The 8963-nt window shown below is 37.2% G+C and overlaps 2 protein-coding genes across 7 annotated transcripts in view; one reads left to right on the top strand and one right to left on the bottom strand.

The window, feature by feature from the left end:
• Positions 1 to 4779, top strand: part of lhfpl5a (LHFPL tetraspan subfamily member 5a) — a 5615-nt gene extending 836 nt beyond the window's left edge. The window contains exons 2-3 of the mRNA XM_079857203.1: positions 4012 to 4251; positions 4665 to 4779. Coding sequence (XP_079713329.1) covers positions 4012 to 4251; positions 4665 to 4675 — 251 coding nt within the window. The 3' untranslated portion in view covers positions 4676 to 4779. The remainder of the gene's footprint in view (positions 1 to 4011; positions 4252 to 4664) is intronic.
• Positions 4780 to 7412: 2633 nt separating this feature from the next.
• Positions 7413 to 8963, bottom strand: part of srpk1b (SRSF protein kinase 1b) — a 49828-nt gene continuing 48277 nt past the window's right edge. For all 6 annotated transcript variants that reach the window (XM_079857200.1, XM_079857197.1, XM_079857202.1 and 3 more), the window contains one exon: positions 7413 to 8796. In XM_079857200.1, the coding sequence (XP_079713326.1) occupies positions 8612 to 8796 (185 nt within the window). In that variant the 3' untranslated portion in view covers positions 7413 to 8611. The remainder of the gene's footprint in view (positions 8797 to 8963) is intronic.

Genomic DNA, 8963 nt, shown 5'->3' with positions numbered 1-8963 from the left:
CTCAACAGTTATTGTTCGTGTGAACGTCATCATTCTCGTCCGAGTTCTCTATTTGATTAAAAGGACTTTGTAATTCTCACCATTTCATTCGTCGTGCGCCTTTCTCAACCACCTAACCGTGACTTTTAAATTATATTATATTATATTATATTATATTATATTATATTATATTATATTATATTATATTATATTATTTTATTTTATATTATATTATATACAGTGGCCACAAAAAGTATTTGGACATATTTTCCTAAAAACATCCCTTTTTTATATGAAAATATCATTCCAAGTGGCATTTGTTTGTTTGATTTGTTTTTGACTTAGAGTGAAAAAATCTGTTTGCAGATTTAATTTAATATTTTATCTAATAGAATAACATTGTCATTTTTAAATGTCTTAAGTGCAGTGTCATTTTTATTATTATTTATATCATCGTTTTTATATTTTATATGTAATTCATTTTTGCTTTTTAAATATTTCAGTTTTTTATTTTTTTTATTTTTTAGTACTTCAACTAAATTTTATTTAAGTTAGTTGACAAGGCAACATTTCAAGTTTTTTTTTCCTAAAATGATTTATTGTTTATTGCAGCTTTATTTCAATTATCAAAAACAAACATCTTTGAAGACTGTTTATCAATAACAATACACTGGGTGTTAATGGCATATGAAAGTTATAATAAAGTGCTAATGAACTCTTCAAATGCTTTAAAAGTTCATTTGTATTCTTGAGGCTGAATTGAAACGGTTCCTCAGGACTTCAGCACCCTGGATAGTTCCACATCCTAATGTCAGACTAGACGTGCTGCTTTACAGGATATTAGTGGAATATATTCGTGCTGTGTTGCGAAATATAATGCTTTAAGTCTTGTCTTATCTAATGAAGTTATCACTGAGGACACAGATAACCCTCTCATCACAACATATTACATAACACTGCATTTGCAATGCATCCTCATTAAAAGAAAGTGAGTGTGAAACTGAGAGAGTGTGTGTGTGTAAAGCAATATCCACCGCAGCACCAGCTGCCCTGCAGAGAGTGTATTGTCATATGAATAATAAATGATGAGTTAAGTGTGGCTGAAGTTGCCAGGCAACAGTCCCAATGCAAAGTATTTCTGGTGGTCTTGAAGAGTATTTTTGACAACGATAAAAGAGAAATCAAGGTCATGCTTTTTCTCCAGTGGATATTTTTTCAGAGCGGGTTTATTTTTGAAAGTTAATTTGCTGTATAGATTCAAACATTAATGTATACAATAATTACTGAACATTTGTACACCATTGTCTAAAGACAGATTTAATAATAATGATCAAACTATTTGGAGTAAGGAGTTTGAGGAAATCTGCTGTTTAGGAAGAATACCTTTAAAAATATATATAAATTAAAAACATATCTGCATTTTATTGAGAAATAGCACACAAGCGAACATGCTGATGTTTTCTGAATATGATTCAGCTTTTATAGCTCAATAAACAGAAAATAGGTTTTAGAAACGCCATTAGCTTTTTTTGCATCACCATGTAAAAACACTAGTTTTTTTTTATGCTCTCCAAAGCTGCATTTATTTGATCATAAATTGTTATTACCAACTTTCAGCAGCAAATTTCTCTATTACAGTCTTCATTCTATTCTAATGTGATGATTTGCTGCTCAAGAAACATTTCTTCTTCTTATTATTATCAATGTAGAAAATGTAGAGTCTTTGAAAAACCTCAAAAGAACAGCATTTATTTGAAATCGATAGTCTTAACTGGAACATTTGTTCAATTTTATGTATCTCTGCTGAATAAAAGTATTAATTTCTTTAACATCTTGCTGAGCCGGACCTTAAACGATTCCAAACTAAACCGAAGCTGAACCCCTGAAGCAGCCGATGTGTGTCAGACTCACAACACTTTCCTGAATGAATCGGCAGAGGGAACGACGACATTTCGTCAACTATTGGCGTTTCTCGGTTGAGGGAACGATTGGACATTTCGTCAAATATTAGGGTAACATGCAGAAACGGTCACTGAAAAATTATTTCTGTCTGGAATTCAGCTAAACGCAAACAAGCGGAGTGAGTCAAACAGTAGGCGCGTTTCCATTACAGATTTGCGCAAAACTTTTGCGATTTTTTTCTAAATGTCGACAAAAAACTATTGCGAAATGACGGCGTTTCCATAACGATGTTATGCGACTAAAACTTCATTTTTCCCTCTCGCGATAAGTAAAATCATTCCAAAAACATGGCAACAGACGTTGGTAGGTTTATGTACTATATGACTATATCCCAGCCACTGCACTGGCCATTATTATTAATCGGAGGAGATGAATGTGCGTTTTCCAAGCATTAAAGGCAGGGTAGGTATGATTTTTCTAAAAAAAAAAACATTCCATTTGTTTAAACTGTCTTTATATACCAATACATAATTAAAATGTAAGTACTCTGAAAAAGAGAGTATAAAAATCGAGTGTCTGTAGACCTCTCACCACTGTTGTAAACACAGCTAATTATTTCCATTCACTCCACTCCCTCCCTTCTGAGCTCCTTCCAAAACCACGCCCCCAAAACCATGAACGCGCGACGCCGACCGCTCAGGCTCAGCTGGAAGACGCATTTATTTAAATGAGACGAGTGGAGAGGAAGAGCGCAGTGCATGCAGTGACCATGTCAGAATCACATAATAAAATACCTAACTTTATCACTATAAATATAAACAAATAAGATTTCTTTTAGTACTCACTATCAAGCTAGCATATCGATACTGGTAAAGTTTAAAATATACTTTGTTTGATTTGGTAACAAGCTATATTTATAGGTAACGAGCTATATTTATAAGGCAAAGCTAAAAACAGGTTGCATTGATACACGTTTTTCCATTACCATCAGTTACACTGTGATGAAGGTGAATTTCGTGTAAGATTCAAATCATATACGGTGTTTTGCGAGTTTCCATGATGAAAACATTGTTGACTCTAATGAGGACTACACTCCGGAGACAAGTACCGCTTCGTCGGTTCGAGGACAGGTCCGGGGTCGAGGGCGAAGCAGAGGAGGTCGTTCAAGAGTGCGGGCAACCAGGGTCCGAGGAAGTAGTTTTTGCCTTCGCTGACTGAATATGCAGGTGCTTTGAATTTTGAATGCTCTTTCTCTGCCATAATTTTACTCTTCGTAGGTTCCGCGCCTCTCTTGCACTCCTCAAATCAAACGGGTGCGCGCGCATATGGGCAGATCTAGCAACAGGGGTGGTAGCCATGGTTGCGAGAGAGAGTGACAGTTGCCCAAACCAATCAATTGTTTCGTCCCGGATGGAAATAATGAGCTGTGTTTATTGCAGATTAAAAGGTCTACAGTCACTTGATTTTTATACTCTCTTTTTCAGAGCACTTACATTTTAATTATGTATTGGTATATAAAGACAGTTTAAACAAATTTGAAAAAAAGTTTTTTTATAAAAATCCTACCTACCCTACCTTTAATGGCGAGGAACGACTCTTATTATACCTACTTGAGAGCGGCACATATGAGGTGTTTGGGTGTTTCTCCCTCATATCTGCTTCGAGGTCTTGATTGTGGCATTTATTTGAGGTTTAGAATCCATTATTGCTGTAATTATTGTCTTTTATGCATTTAATAAAAAACTCTGTCTTGTATTCTGTCCAAACACACCGCGTCATCTACGTCTGGTGACCTGTACATGCGCAAAAACTGTTTCCATTGCAGTTTTGCGAAATATTTCTTTTTCGAATTGCCTGAAAAAAACCCTCATGCGAGCGTAAAAACTTTTTTGCGATAAATGGGAGTTTTTGCGAAATTTACGTGTTTCCATAAAGCGTATTTTCAAATAGCAATTTTTAAATTGCGCAATTTGAAGGGTAATGGAAACGCGGCTAAGTGCTAAACGCGCCAAAGTGCTAAACGCGCCTTAGCCAATCCAATTTAAGGACCGGAACAAATGTTGTATAACCCTACACAAAAATGTAAGTTTTTGTAATATTTTTCTGACTGGGTATCTTTTTCATATCCAGCGACCTGCATGGTGGTAGGCTGTATGATCTACCCCGACGGCTGGGACTCGGAGGAGGTGAAGAGGATGTGTGGACAGCGGACGGATAAATACACACTGGGAAACTGTACGGTGCGCTGGGCGTACATACTGGCCATCATCAGCATCATGGACTCCCTCATATTATCCTTCCTGGCCTTCGTACTGGGAAACCGGCAAGACAAACTTCTGCCAGAGGACTTCCAGGTGGAGGGGAAGAAAGGTATGCTCTGAATCCAGAAGACTTGGATGTGTTAGGCTATAAACGATTGACTGTATGAGCAGTGGAGGAACTTTAAAATAGCATCGGTGGGCAAGCAGGGATCTTCTGTCGTTTCTTTTTTTTTTTTTTTTTAAATCTTGTGCTGTGTAAAAATAAAAATGTCCAAAGAGACGTCCTGAATGTGCATAGGATTTCTGTTTGCTCTATGATCACAGAACCCACTTCAAGCGTGCAGTGCTAGGAGAAATAATTGTATTTTCCGCGACGGATTTGTGTGCGCCTTTCATTAGTGTGATTATTCACTTGAACAACTCAGCAAAACACTATTTATCATGTCATTTCGGTTCTATTATTTCTCATACACTGAGGTGAATGTTGTTGGTAAACTAATAATATTTGTTTTCTCTCTTTAGAGGAAGCATGAAGACTTCTGCACATCATCAACTCTACAGACCGCTTTCTGTCCATCTCTGGAATATGAAGGACAATAATCCTCTAATCATCCATTTGTGTCTGTAAAAGGTTATTACCATCTTTCAGGTTTATATAAACATTTTTTAATATATAAACTGCATAAATACCTATGTTTTATATTTTGAGACCAAGGCCAAATTGAGGTATTTTGTTAAGAGCATTTGTTTAAAAAAAATTCCTTTGAGTTTAGTAAAAATTAAAGCAGTAAACCAGAAAGAACTACTGAGCTGATTTTTATTTTTATGGTGTGGACTTTCATCCATAGCAGTGACTCAAACATTTTTAATTCGTTAACTCGTTCAGTGGCTTTTTCTGCAAGTTACAGGAGGCGATCACACTGCACTTTTCATTCATACACACGTGAATGCTGGACACCAGAAACACAAGCCAATGTGAAGAAGTCTTGCACTCTGCTGAGTTCCAAAGTACAAGTTTGGTGAACTTTGACCTGTGAATTTGTATCATGTGTGACCAATAGAAGAATAATACGGCGTAGATCAGGGATGGGCAACTTCAGTCCTTCACTCCAACCCTAATCAACACTCTTGAACAAGTTTAGCATTACGTGGTTCATTTACAACAAAACAAAACAAAACATTGACTTGATCTCCAAAATAAATAAATAAAATGATTGCATGACAGTGAAATTGGACAAACTCTGGTAATTCTTTCCTTATAAATTGGAATGTGTGCAATGCAAAGGATTGTGGGCGACTGGAGGACACGAACGATATTGATGTATCCTTCAAAACATGCAGAATGAAGAATGTGAAGCGGAGAGAGCATTCAAAGGATCCTTTAAACTGAGTCAGCCGAGATATAGCCTTAAAGGCGGACGCGCTTCCTCTTAGTTACTTAGTTCCTCTAAGTTACGTGTCGTCTAGTAACAACCTACACATCCCAGCATAAATGATTTGCTATTAAAGCAGCGATATGTTCACAAACCATTTTAATTTAAAGCGTAACTCCAGCCAAAATGCAACCTAGGGTCTTTTTGTTAATCTACCCGAGACAAACTTTAGTTTAAAAGCATAATTAGAATGGAAATGCCACTTTTAAGTTTGACCGCATTTTCGTTTTCAGTTAAATTGCCTTTTGATTCAGAGTCAGTTCATTCGCATTCAGAGATCGACTATTTTTGACTGATTAGCGGCGGACACAGATACTGTGGGTTGATCAAAATCTTTCCTTTTATTAAACTCTGTGTACACAAACAATGTTCTCAATGCTGGAGTTCATGTGTAGAGCCCCTGGTGATACTGAGAGCAAAGTTTCATGTTGTGTCGAGCCTTCTTAGTTTTTAAAAAATAGCCATTTTTGATGCTATCATAGAAGTGCCCCAAGCACTCCCATTCAAAAGGCAATTTGACCGAAAACGAAAATACGGTCAAACTTAAAATTGGCGTTTCCATTCTAACTATGCTTTTAAACGAAAGTTTGCCTCGGGTAGATTAACAAAAAGAGCCTAGGTTGCATTTTGGCAAGAGTTACCCTTTAAACAGAAAAGCAATCATACTATATGCATGATTTGGCATGGCAGCCATTTTGAATAATAAATAACCATTGTCTTACCTAATGCAATGCAGCAAAACAAAAGTTTTATTCAGATTTTGAATGGATTATATATAGAGCGCTGCCTTAATAATCACTGTAACTCATCTCAATTCATCGCGATCCCACAAAGTTCTGATATAATCAATGAAGCTGACTGCACAATGAATCTATTATTTAGCCTCATAAGTTAACTTATAATGAGAGGATTCGTGAGCGTGCACTGGCGTGTTTGGAGTGGATCCTAACTTAAACACGTCTGATTCGGCCATTGCTTTCAAGAACTCAACTGATATGTTCGTGATTGGCTGCATTGCTGATCGCTGCAAAAACACATTGTAAATAGAAACCTTTGACAGAGCGCAAACACCAAATCGGTTTCGCTAATATATGCTATTATTATGGTGAAAACTGATCCTAGAGCAGTAGTTATGGGCAGCTTTATTCCCTGTAAAAGCAGTCAGAAGCAGCAGCAGTCAGTGGTTTGAGTGAGAATATTCCAGGCTACTCTCATAGCCTTGCGATTGAGAAGCACCCTCTGTTACGAGTAAATCATTGAATTGCTCACTCAACCAATCAGCTTAAAAGCTCAGCCATTCATGATTGAATCAATTCTTTATGTCTTTCATTTAAATGTTCATGTCTACTAAGAGACCATACACCACACGTTTCCCCACAATTACAACAAAACAGATCCATCTTTGTTCAACTAGCGAGAACCCTGTCAGTGCCGCTCCGAATCTCCTTCTTGTAAATGGAATTATTAATCATAAAAATCTATAACTGCACTATAATCATTCTGTGAAGACATGAAAGCACAAGCTCGCTTTACGACGCACAAATTAAAATGAACATGCACTTCATTTATTCAGGAATGAAACGGGACACGCTATTATTTTGCAATATGAATCAAAATGGCAAAGTGAATCATGTAACACTTTACATTAAGGTCTCTTTGGTTAACAATTAATGCTAGTCAATAATGTTCATGTTCGCTCACAGTGCATTAACGTTAAGGATTTTAATAATGTATGGATAAAAGTATTGTTCATTGTTACTTTATCAACTAATGTTAACAAATGAAACCTTATTGTGTTCCCGTTAATCTGAACTACAAATACTTCGAAGTCCCAAAAGCCATTTCAAAAACTTTATTTAAAGTTACTACAGAAACAGTTTTAGTTCAGTGCTGAACAAGCAAAAGCAGAGAGACATTCATGAGAACGGAGAGAGCAGAGAAGCAGATGATGTTCGTGAGGGGTTAAAAGGTCAAACGAAGAGAAAGCCAAGGCCTTCATCCAGAGACAAAAACTAATATTGCTTGAAGCAACACTGTGGGAAGGAGAAGCATAGAAAGATGCACAGATCATTGCAGATTCATTTCAAGGCATCTCTGAATCAGTGATTCTTAAACATTTTTCTTAAGCCATTCATTTATAACAAAACTGTACACAAATAATGGGGCTTAAGACTGTACAACACTGATCGTGTGACGAACCAACTCTTTGGTATGAGTATGTACAACATTTGAAATGTTCTGACTGATTTTAGATTATGTAACTCAAAAAAACCTTGATCCCAAAACTCCTCCCTGGCATTCACATATTAAACGTCATTATTACTGTTATACAATGAGTTATTCTAATCATGATAGTCCTTTATGGATTTTGTGACATAAAAATCAAAATGGAGAAATTCTAACCTTTTATTTTTGCCCTTTGTGGTAAAAATACATGTGTGTGTTTCTCCTGCACTGTACAGTAGCTCACATTCAATTTGAAGACACTCAGAACTTCAATAGTGTCCATTCATGCTCCCTTCATTCAGACATCGATGTAAAGATGAAGATATGGAAAACAGTTTGAAGGAACTTGTGATTAGCAATCGTTTCTTAATACGGTGAAGAAAAACTACAATCAGCTACTGAGTCCGTTTTACTCCAAACATTCCTGCTTTTAAGAAAATGGACACTGTAAGTTGACAAAGTCCAACCTGTCGAGAAGATAAATCAATCCTGACACGTTTCAAACCATCCTGTGATATGACGGAAACTGATAGAAAAGTGATTGTTAGATAAATCAGCAAGAGCACGGACCACTGAAATGACGGTACACTCAAATTATACCCATTACGTAAAAAAGCAACGACGACTTGCAGACTGGATTCAGATTAGATCTGCTTGACCGGACCTCCTCGTCCGTGCAGATAATATCTGCCGGGACACCAGGAACGGCTCTTAAGACAGTGTCTGTCAGTGGTGAGCATTCATGAGTTCAGAGAAGTGTGTGTGTGTGTGTGTGCGTGTGTGTGTGTGTGGTTTGGAGGGTTTTGGCCACTAGGAGGCGATCCAGGAGTGACGGAGGCACTCGGCAGCCGTGGCTCTTTTCTCTGGGATGAGGTCTAACATCGGGATGAGGAAGTCCGCGAAATTCTGGGCTTCGTCTCGGGCCCACTCGTACTTTTCCACCAGCACGTCCTGCAAACCCCACGGTTTCAGCTTAGTGATGTGCCTTAGGTCACCTAGCACACACATAAATAGATGGACACATCCAATTAAAAGTTAAAGTGAGAACTATCAGTTTGAAAATAGACTACACAGCGACATTCACGCACACTCAGAAAAATGTATGGCCATCCCATTAATGGCAGCGCTGACATACCTCATTAATCACTCTGACATTCACACA

This window comes from Squalius cephalus (genome assembly GCF_949319135.1).
Source record: "Squalius cephalus genome assembly, chromosome: 22".
Classification (NCBI taxonomy): domain Eukaryota; kingdom Metazoa; phylum Chordata; class Actinopteri; order Cypriniformes; family Leuciscidae; genus Squalius; species Squalius cephalus.
Note: the sequence above shows the minus strand (reverse complement) of the source record. Positions and strands in the feature narration are given on the sequence as shown.